We start from the raw sequence: 11,073 nt of genomic DNA, 5'->3' as shown, positions 1-11,073 counted from the left end.
ATGACGGTCATGGATATTGAGGAGAATGCAGTGAAACTTGGTATACTAACCACATCAAGTAATATCAGCGCAGATGTGGCGGAACAGGCTACTAATATACTCAGCTCTTTGTCAAAGTCTTTGGTAAATTTACCGGAAGACAGCTCTACTGGAACAGAAGAGGCAAGTGTTAAATGTTTAAATGAATGAATGTAACTTACTTTATCCTTGCGTGGCCGGAAAACGACAGTCGTTATCACACAGGTTTAACACCTCGTGCCAGCTTACGAGTTACCATGTATGTTACTTTGTGGGTGATTATATTTTTTGGATTTTTTCTTTTTTTATGTATGGCTGAACTCATTAGTGACCACTGGGTTGGAGCAATTTCCGTTAAGTGTTTTGCCCAAGGACACATACGCCCACAATGGTAGCAGCGTTTGGATTTTTTAATTAAAACTACAGGCTGTTGGCTTTTATGCTTTGTATGCATCATTGCTTATTACACCTTGCATGACAGAAATTCTCAGTGTGTTATAAAGCTAGTGTCTTATTTGGCAGCACATTTTCGCTTTTATGTGCTATGTCCCTTTGCTTATCAATTATCAAGTATTACTCTTTATGTGTTAATTTTTTTTATATAATTTTTAACATTCCAAGTATTGTTATGTGTATTGGTCCACAACAGTCTATTGTAACAACAGTGCTTACCTTATTTCAGGTTGTAACTCGAGAGGTCGTAGAAAGTGTCTTACAGGTTGGTAACAATGTTATGAACACTTGGAAAGCGAAAGGACATGTCAATGTCACTGGAACAGATGATCAACCATTAAGTGACGAAGAAAACATGGAATATGCTGCAGAAAAGTAAAAGCATGTTTTAATAATAGAGAATTAGTATAGAAATTTCCCTATGCCTACTTAAAAGTTACAACATATGTAACATTGTAGGTAATGTATTTTTTGTGTACGGCTGACAATTTGGACAACCCAAAAGTATGTTTTACTGAGTTTAGGTGCATTAAAATATATTAATTTCTTATTAAGTAATGTATGTGAAATGTTTACTTTTTAATTTTTGAGATAACAGCGTTGTTATATAGAAGATAATCCACATTTTTAAAAAAGAATTTAGTTGTTGAAACTTAGTTTTTTTTCTTTTTCAGGACAGAAGAACTAATTGTAGCAGTTGAAGTATTTCTTGAAAGAATGGAGACACCAGATTACTCAACCATCACTATTCAAACAACAAGCATAGATGCAGAGGTACAGTAGCCTACAAATTCCCATACTATTTAAAATATATTTCTAAGTATAAAACACAGTCGAAAACGAACTGTATAACTAAATATCTGCTTGTTTATAAAGGGTTTGCAAATTATTTGTTTTTAATTTAAGTTACGCCAGAAAATTTCACATAACATTCTCTTTTTCTGAAGTATCAAATTTATTAAAAATGAACTGTATAACTATATACCATGAATATAAAGAATTTGTAAATAACTTGTTTTTAATTTAGTTTACCCCAGAAAATTTTAAATAACATTCTCTCTCTTTTCTAAGTATTAAATATGATCAAAAACGAACTGTATAACTATATAGCATGTATATTAAGGATTTGCAAAAAAAATGTTTTAACTTGGAAAATTTCACTTAACATTTTCTCTTACATGTACATTACCAGGTTGTGAGACCTCCCGTGTTTTTGACCGATGATCCAACCCCAAGTTTAATATTCCAACCCCCGCTTCGATTCCAAGGTAACTCAGGTGATGCTGAGCTAGACAACTCTGTCGAAGTACCTGGCGAACTGTTGGAATACGCATCCAACAATTTGGAATCTAACAGGAAAAAGAGAGCTATAATAGTAAGAAGAAGGTTGCGCGTGGTTTTCACGTCGTTCAGAAACGATGTTCTGTTTCCCTCACCAACACCGGTTGCACGGGTAAGTTTTTTCAACTGGATTTTTATTTTTTTGAAAAAATTTTGTCAAAAAATAAAAAGGTATGATGTTTTCCATTTTCTTTATAATTCAGACCTGACAGTTCAAATGTTTAAAACCAACAATTGCTAAACCACAGATATGAGCAGAGGGCTCGCTTTTGTTTGCTTTTATGCATTGTGTATCGCTGTTAGCTGTAAATTTCTCAATCAAAAGCATTTACAATCATTTCATTATAATAAAAAAAGCCTAAATTATGAAAAATTTAATTTGAAATTAACTATTTCAGGTGACTCGAGTTCAGATCAAAGATTTTAAACAAGATGTTTCCACACAACCCAGCATACCACCTATCACTATTAAGTACAACACTATACGTGTGAAACATGGTGATATTGTACAAACTAACACAACAAAAGTACAAAATTATTTTACTTTTTTATGGGTGGTATGGAAAAAGATGCATTAAGGTCTTTTGATTTTCTGACCAAAATAGAGTATTAAGACTAGTAGTCACTGACCATCCATATATAAAAGGCAAATGTTAAGTAGTTGGTAATAATTGTAAAGTAGCTTTTAATGTATTAATGCTTGAACTGTAATTGGTCAAACCCAGTGGTAATACCTATACAGGTAAAACTAGAAAGGTATTATCACTGTTATACCTTAAAATGCAGTGGTAACTAGGTTTAAAGATATGACTTAGTTGAAAAGTTAAAAAGGTGCTACTGAGAACGCTTAAAATGTATAAAAATGAATGAATGAATGTAACTTACTTTATCCTCGCGTGGCCGGAAAACGACAGTCGTTATCACACGGGTTTAACACCTCGTGCCAGCTTACGAGTTACCATGTATGTTACTTTGTGGGTAATTATTTTTTTTGGATTTTTTCTTTTTTTTTATGTATTTCTGATAATTTAGACAACCCATTAGTAACCACTGGGTTGGAGCAATTGCCGTTAAGTGTCTTGCCCAAGGACACATACGCCCACAATGGTAGCAGCATCGAGCCTTGAACCCATTACCTCTGGGTTACAGGCAGGCGCGCTAACCACTATACCACGGCGCCGGACATGGAGAACCATATGTTATGAGTTTTTAAGTTGCATTTTAAAAAATAAAATGTGATATTCATGTTTCCTGCAGAGAATTCGAACAGAACTTCAGTGCTCAGAGTACAATAGACCTAAAACCAAGTGGGTGCCTGGAAAGTGTGTGTTGGTAGCAGGAACATACCCCCTAGGTGTCACTGTAGACGTGTCACAACGTTTGCTTGTCTTATAGTAAGTATGTTTACTTAAGAATGCAAAATATTCTCTAAAATCAATGTTTTTTCTATATTCTGTAATTCTTTTTTAATATAATATTATGCTCACTTAATATTACGAAATATTCTTTTTAAAATTTACTTTTAAAGTATTATATTTTATTAAAAATTTTAATAATGTAAGTTGTTTGCATAAGATATAGATGATATAGAGTAATACCCTACACTGGGCATTTGCGCTTGGATTTAAACCAGATTTACTCTATTATAAATGAATGTAACCTAATTTATCCTCGCGTGGCTGGAAAATGACAGTTGTTATAACATGGGGGTTGTTTTTTTAATTTTCATTGTATGGCTGATAATTTGGACAACCCATCAGTGACCCCTGCGTTGGAGCAATTGCCGTTAAGTGTCTTGCCCAAATACACATACACCCACGATGGTGGATCGACGAGCCTTGAACCCATAACCTGTGGGTTGGCAGCAGGTGCCCAAACCACTTTGCCACGGGACGGAGTACGCTTTTATCCTGCTTGTATAATGCAGCTTTTTTATTTTTCAATATAGAAACATGTTGAATTTGGTTCTCAAGAAGCGTTATCCTTAGTAAGCAAGATAGGATGTGGATTATCAATTGTTGGAGTTGTTGCAACTTTTCTGATCTATATAACAATAAAGTAAGTTATTAAAAAAACATTAAAAAAAGTTAATGTTCTTGTAAACAAGACAACAAGAGTAAATGTATTATGTTTTCTTAAAACAAGATGTTAAACATTTTATAGTTTTTGACCTTTTAAATAATATATACCCATTAAAATATTTTGATACAGTTTAAACTTATTTCTTATCAACAGATCTCTGCGGGACCGTAAGCCATCTCTTTACCTGCTCAACATATGTGTTTGTCTTTTCATAATTTACGTCACATTTCTTGTTGGAGTTCCTGCTATTGAAACTAAAACTGGATGCGATGTGGCGACAATTTTCCTTCAGTTTTCCCTTCTTGCTTTCTGGTTTTGGACAGGAGCCAATGCATACAATCTCTACAATATGCTGGTTAATGTAAGAAAAATTATTTGATTGAATAAATGTAACTTGCTCTGTCTTCGCATGACTGGAAAACGAAAGTTGTTTTAACACATGTGTTCATACACCTTAGACCTTATGCAAGCTTACGAGTTACCATGTATGTTACTTTGTTGGTATACGAGTAAAACTGTAAAGAAAGACACGCCAGCGACCTACCGTGTAGGCCAGTTTATCAACCTTTACTGTGGTCAATTACTCTCTGCTGAAGTTTAGAAAAATAATCTGATTCACCCAAACCCTAAATAGCTGTCAAAAGGACTCTTGAAAAAATTATAGAAATGTAAAGTCTTTGTTGGGACTAAATCACAATCAAATATGATCTGAATTTTTATTCATATTCTCTTACATAATTTTAAGTCTTTTTTAAATAAAGATCAATCTGTTTTTACAGGTTTTCCTACTAAAATGAAAAACACAGTTTATACACTAATTTTTATCACGCAGGTGTTTGGTGGAGGAGATGATTTAGCAACATGCAAAGTTGTGACTGTATGTTATATCTCACCTATGATCATTGTAGCAGCGAATGTAATAGCAACCATATTCACCACAGATCTATCCAAAGATCTTTCAGGTGAGCTTGTAGTTTTTTGTTTATTGGTAGACTGGAGAAACAATAGAGTTTTAATCAATAAAGAACTGTTTTGCTAAAACAGAATAACAGTCTAAATAACTGCCTAAAAAGTATGAATCGGTTCTGCAAATTGTTAGTCAAACAGAAATATAGCAACAAAAAATTCACTCACAAAGGTGCAGACTTTGTAAGTTGGGTAATATGCTACTTTGACCTAAATGCCATACCGTATTGTAGCCCTTTCCATTTAAAATTACAGCTTGTAAGTAGCCACAAAGTGTAAGAGACAGATACACATTTTGCGCAATATAAAACTTATGCCACAACTTTGAATTTCTGCCTCCTCAGTATAACAAACTTATTCAATTGCTTATTATTACACAGAATTTTGTCTTTACTTATTTCCCCAACTTAATATTTTTACCTGTATTTTTAGATCCTGATTTCATATCCGGGTACCGATTAAACAATATGTGTTGGTTGCGTGAATATTCGCTTTACTTTGGTTTTATTCTCCCAATGGGCCTCATACTCCTTGCTTGCATCATAATCTTCATTGTTGTCATGATAAAACTCACTGTGAAAAGAAAAAAGGTAAGTATCTGGTAAACACTGTGAATTATAATCAAGTGCTAGTATTAAGGTGAATATTGTAAATAATCTAAATTAATCTAAAGAGTCTTGGATTTTAATTTTATAGGCATGCTACAAAAACAGTCATTTTAGAATGTTCATTTTTCTTACATTCAAATTTCATTTTTAGTCATTTTTCTTACTTTTTAGTTTTATAAGCATGCAACAAGTTTTATATAAAAACAGTCATTTTGGAATGTTTTAACAATGAGCATCTAAAATAGTAATCTTACAATGTGCAACTTATGCTAACAATATAACGGAAATCTTTCAAGTTTAAACCTAATCTAAAGGATGAAATCTTTTTGTAACCAGGTACAATCCACCGCAAAAGAAAATGGTGTTAGGCAAGGCCTTCTGTTTGCTGTTGTACTGTGTTCTTCCATGGGTTTGGCTTGGGTGTTTGGTATCCTAATGCTGGCATCAGACAATCCAAAATATGTAGAAGTTATGTCATGGCTCTTCACAATATTCAATGCGTCTCAGGTAAGTAACAAAAATGTTCAGGGCTGTAGCATAGGGATTGTATTTAGCCCAGTGGTACAGGTTCAAGGCACGACACCATTATGTCCTGGGCACTTATTGTTTGTTTGAATTATTCCATTGTCTCTTATAGGTTGTCTAAAACAGCCATACATAAAAAAATAAATAAATATTTTACAAAAAACTGCAAAACATAATTGAATCTCAAAATGTACAGTCCAGAGCGTTTTAACTAAATGACGAAATGTGATACAATTACATTCGTCTATTTAAACTCGGATGAATTTTTCGAATAAGCAGACACAAGGTGTATGAAACAGTGTGAAACGAGGTGTATACGTCTCAACACGAAGAAATAAATAGATTAAACTCAATCTAATATTTCGCCATGTATTTTATTTTCAGGGCATTACCATATTTTATTTGAATTGCTTGCGTCAGAAAGCGGTACGAAAGATGTGGTTTACCCCAATAATCGGAAAGTATTTTGGACGTGTGGCTTCTGTTAAACCGTCGTCAACTACAAGCCAAGATAGCACCAAAGGAAAGAGCTACAGCACAACTGATAGTACAGCAAAATCGACCATATTCAACACATCAAACTCTCACAGTACCTCAACACCAGCATTTTAAAAGTAGTCTGGGATTAATATAACAGACTTGAAAATTTCAAAATCTTTTGGAATTTTTTTAAAAATTTTGGGGAGGAATTAAAAATTTTCAAAATCTGTTTGAGTACTATAGTCTATATGTTATTGTTTTTACCAAACACTGTGTGAGCCACTGAGCTGCATATATAACTAGACGATCAGATGACTGTCATTTATTTTTTTCTTTTGTAGTATTTCATACTTTCTAAAGATGTATAAACTTTTTTTTTAAACTTTTTTGTATTGTTTAATGCGCATGGTTATGTGTGTGTATCTGCTCTGTTAATCAAACCAGAACTTGTGTGTAATATTGAAACTAACCGTTTATTTTAGAGAAACAACTATGCTAAGTGTGTGTTGTGAATTGCCTGGGAGTAAATCCGGTTGCCTATTTTAAAATAGTGGTTTTCCAAAATTAAAAAAGGCCTTTTAAAAAACTACTTCCATATCTATGGTGGGCTACTGTAGCCTACATCATAAGTTGGCACAACATGTGTGAAGAAACCGCTTATTGCGTGCAGCAGAACATCCATGTTTTATTTGACGTGGCAGGCAAATTAAAGGTATATAGTAAGGTGTGGGAAGATGAGATACCTTTAGGACATAATATACAAATATCCTGATTGCGTTTTTAACTGGCTATGGGGGTCGTGACGATGCAGTTAACAACGGTCTATGGAAGTCGTGGTGATGCGGTTTTATAATTTTTTGAATGTTCTTTGTTTACTACCGAATGCGACGAGAAAATAGAATGAAATGGTGTCCCATTTCTTCCACCCTACTCTATGTTATTACCACTACCAGACTCAACTACGGCCTACTATCTTTAGTAAGCCGTGCCTCGATGTAAAGCTAAGTTTTACATTAAAATAAACGTCTTCTGTTATGTGCTAAACTTGTCTAATTAATAGTAAATGAAACAGTAGCTTTAGTAGCACAAACTCATGTGTGTCCTTTATAATGTCACACAATAATATTCACAATACTATATACATCAAGATGACTAAATTTCGATGTTGAAACGATATTAGCAATCTTGGTGGGGTTCTCCATAAGTAATCGAATACGTGTTGCAGAAGAAATCGTGGCCTAAGAACTCCTGAGGATCTGCGGGCGCATTAACAAATCCACGAGTGGAAGAACTCCAGAGTAGATTTTTTCCCATCAGAGTGCTAAAGTTGTGTATACTTGCCTGGAATATATATGTAGGCCTATAGTAGAATGGGCAGACCAGACGCATTCACGTAATATTCAAATATCCTGATTTTTTTTAACAGTTAACAGCGATCCATAGGAGTCGTGAAGATACGGTTTTATAATTATTTGAATGTTCTTTGTTTACTACCAAATGGAGTGAGGAAATCGAATGAAAAGGTGGCCCATATTTCCCACCCTACTATACAAATGTTATACTCACTCGGATTGATGTGGTTGCGCCCACCCTACTATATAGGTTAATGTTAATGGCTAAATAGGACGCACATGTCAGTATACAAGAATAAAACGTGCGCACGCCGTAGGATTATAGAGTTACCCCAAACCAACGTCTCTGCTAACTTTGCCCAAAAACACTAGATCTTAAGTAAACTTACTGCTGATGCGCGGAGAATTTCAAGTGCGTGGTTCATCACATCGGCTGATGTGCCTCGTTTCATAACAACGCCATGAGAGGGAACACGACCCAGGTTGCAGTTTCTCCATTCAAGAGGGCTTGCTCTGTAAAAGAATTATTCTATTTATTTCTTGTATAACGAGGTTAGAAATTGATAATAATCGACGAGGGAAATTTTTAAAGAAAGTTTTTCCAAACGTATTTAAAGGAATTCCTCTTTAAAAAAGGCTTGATCTGTTAAAAAAACGCTCATATTTATTACTTGTATTACAAGGCTTGTATTAGAAAGTGATAATATTCGACAAAGAAATTTTAGGAAACATAGTATTCCCAAATGTATTTACAAGCTTCACGCATTGACATGGAATTGTAACTTGTACAAGCTAATCTGATTTCGTTGTTATCAGCAGTTGGAAATGTTTACCTGCGCGGTGAATCTGGACACAACAGCATATAGTTCTGGAAATCCTTTTTAAGAATGATGGTTTCTTTTATAAACGCCACATCCCCACTGCCCGAACTCATGCAACTGTAAAAGATTCATTTGTCTACTTATAGTCTCTGTGAGGTATTATACGCGTATGACTTATTTATGTATAAAACATTTTTTAAACACGGAGAGAAATGGTTACTCTATAATAGGGTAGGGGAAGACAGGACACCTTTGGCACATAATATTCGAATGTACCGATCGTGTTTTAAACAATTAACAGCGGTCTATTGGGGTCGCGAGGATACAGTTTTATAACTTTTTTACTGTTTTTTTTTTGTTTACTTCAAGTGGGACAAAAAATAATGAAAACAAATTCGGTCAATTAAAGGCTTTTTTTCAAAAGATATAATTACAATAAAACGTAGATAAAAAACGTAGATAACTGGCCTCTGAAAAAAATAAAGTATAAATTGAATCACAAAACTGTATGCTTACTCGAATGCACCGTCGTAACCGTAAAAACGTTCGTCTTGATCTCGGTCGCATACGTGTCTACCTAACACGTCACCGATGCAGTTTCGGCACCATTTCTCGTAGTCGTTATCTGGGACAACGTCTTGGTGTTCTGGGTCCATGGCGCCAGGAGCACAACTGCTGTCGAAATTGCCTGGAATAAAAAAGGACTTTAATTTATAATATATATGTATAGTAGGGTGGAGGGACGGGAGACATATTCACATAATATCCAAATATCCTGATCGTGTTTTAAACAGTAACGGCCTATGGGAGTCGTGAAGTTACGGTTTTATAATTATTTAAATGATCTTCGTTTACTACTAAATGGGGCGAGAAAATAGAATAAAAAGGTGTTCCATCTTCCCCCACCCTATACTGTATAAATGTTATACTCACTCGGACTGATGTTGTTGCGTATCATCCATCCTATAGGCATGTTCCAACCTGCCGTTTTCCCCACAGCTGTATGGCAGGTTCTTCGATGAGCAAGGTTATGCAAACTAATGCTTGGGTCTGCGTTCTTACGAACGACGGCAATAGCGTGGTATTTGGCAACTGTAGTAAATTGGTATTGGATATTGAATACGTTTTAATCAGACGAAAAATGAAATCAATTAATAATTTTTGAATAGATGAACAAAATTAACTTAATTATCCTCACATGGCGGGGCAATGGAAGTTGTAAAAGAACAAGTGTTCCGTTTTATACACCTTGTGCCAACTTACGAGTTACCACTTATATGTAACTTTTTTGTGTGATACTTTGAGGTATTTTTTTGTTTGGCTGACAATTAGGATTGTTAAACACTGGGTTGGAGTAATTGTGGTTAAGTGTTTTACCCAAGGACACATACACACAATGGTAGAAGTATTAATAATCACTCGCAAAGCTCATAGGAATTAACTTTGACAAAACACGAGGTGCATGAAACAGAACAACCGTGTTATATAACGACTGTTGTTAATTCGTAAAGATAAGCTACATTCACTCATTACGCAGATATATTATAACCCATACCTCCATTACCGTAATCTTCAGCACCGATTACTGTTATTTGATCTCTGTATTTGAAAACGTCCCCGCTGTCCAGGTCTATTATATCAGCGGTATCGTGCTGAAATAAGATTGTTTACAGATTAGAATACAAAGTATTATGCAAGCAAATTATATGTATACTACTGGGGGATAAGATGGGATACCGTTATAGTAAATAATATCCATATTTTCTAACCTCTTTTTAGCAATTAACAACCGCCGTTTTAAGTCGTGAGGCTAAGGTCATATAACTTAAATTATATAATTAAAACAGTCTTTGTATACTACTAAATGGGACAACAAAATGGAATGAAAACATGTCCCATCTTTCCCCACCACACTATACAACAAGTGCTCGAAAATTACAACGTCAAAATTTTAGGCCAGCAATACGTGCACTTTTAATTACCGCAATTTTGTCCATGCAGTCAGCAGTTCCATTGGCAAGTACACAGCTGAACTGGAATGCGCTGTTCCCTCCACTTAACACCGAACATTTCCGAAACTCGGCAATCGACTTGCAACACCAACGGTAACCATATGCTGGACTTGCTGTAAAGTAAAATATTTTTTGTTTTTTATATCATCATGACCCAATCTTTGGGTTAATCCTCTTTAAAGCCGACTGCTGTTCTAAACGAATGATCACAATATATAGTACAAGGTACTTACACAGTATAACACAAAGTGCGCAGAAGTAAAGTAGAGAATTCATCTTCTTCTTCTTCGTTGTGTTCCGTCTGGGTAGTAATGTGAATAAAGCTATTTCGACTGCGATTTATATAGACTTCGCATTTTCACTTTTCTTTCCCACAACAAATTCTGCTCTTGAATTATCTCTATTTCTTTTGCAA

General features: G+C 34.7%; 2 protein-coding genes across 2 annotated transcripts; one reads left to right on the top strand and one right to left on the bottom strand.

Annotated features, from left to right (window-relative positions):
• Positions 1-7,741, top strand: LOC149734130 (adhesion G protein-coupled receptor E5-like). The gene is made up of 12 exons (XM_089881271.1): positions 1-162; positions 701-846; positions 1,146-1,245; positions 1,664-1,924; positions 2,211-2,339; positions 3,114-3,206; positions 3,761-3,870; positions 4,048-4,255; positions 4,727-4,856; positions 5,293-5,450; positions 5,805-5,975; positions 6,378-7,741. Exons 1-12 carry the CDS (start codon positions 1-3, stop codon positions 6,603-6,605), a joined length of 1,896 nt encoding a protein of 631 aa, XP_089737397.1. The 3' UTR covers positions 6,606-7,741.
• On the bottom strand, positions 7,550-11,053 carry LOC149734129 (serotransferrin-A-like). The gene is made up of 8 exons (XM_089881170.1): positions 10,892-11,053; positions 10,629-10,771; positions 10,202-10,298; positions 9,580-9,738; positions 9,163-9,334; positions 8,659-8,763; positions 8,215-8,338; positions 7,550-7,814 (listed from the first exon to the last, which is right to left on the bottom strand). The coding sequence occupies exons 1-8, from the start codon at positions 10,932-10,934 to the stop codon at positions 7,650-7,652; spliced, it is 1,008 nt and encodes a 335-aa protein (XP_089737296.1). The 5' UTR covers positions 10,935-11,053; the 3' UTR covers positions 7,550-7,649.
• Positions 11,054-11,073: the final 20 nt, after the last annotated feature.

This window comes from Ciona robusta, chromosome 7 (assembly GCF_009617815.1).
Source record: "Ciona robusta chromosome 7, ASM961781v2".
NCBI classification, from domain to species: domain Eukaryota; kingdom Metazoa; phylum Chordata; class Ascidiacea; order Phlebobranchia; family Cionidae; genus Ciona; species Ciona robusta.
Note: the sequence above shows the minus strand (reverse complement) of the source record. Positions and strands in the feature narration are given on the sequence as shown.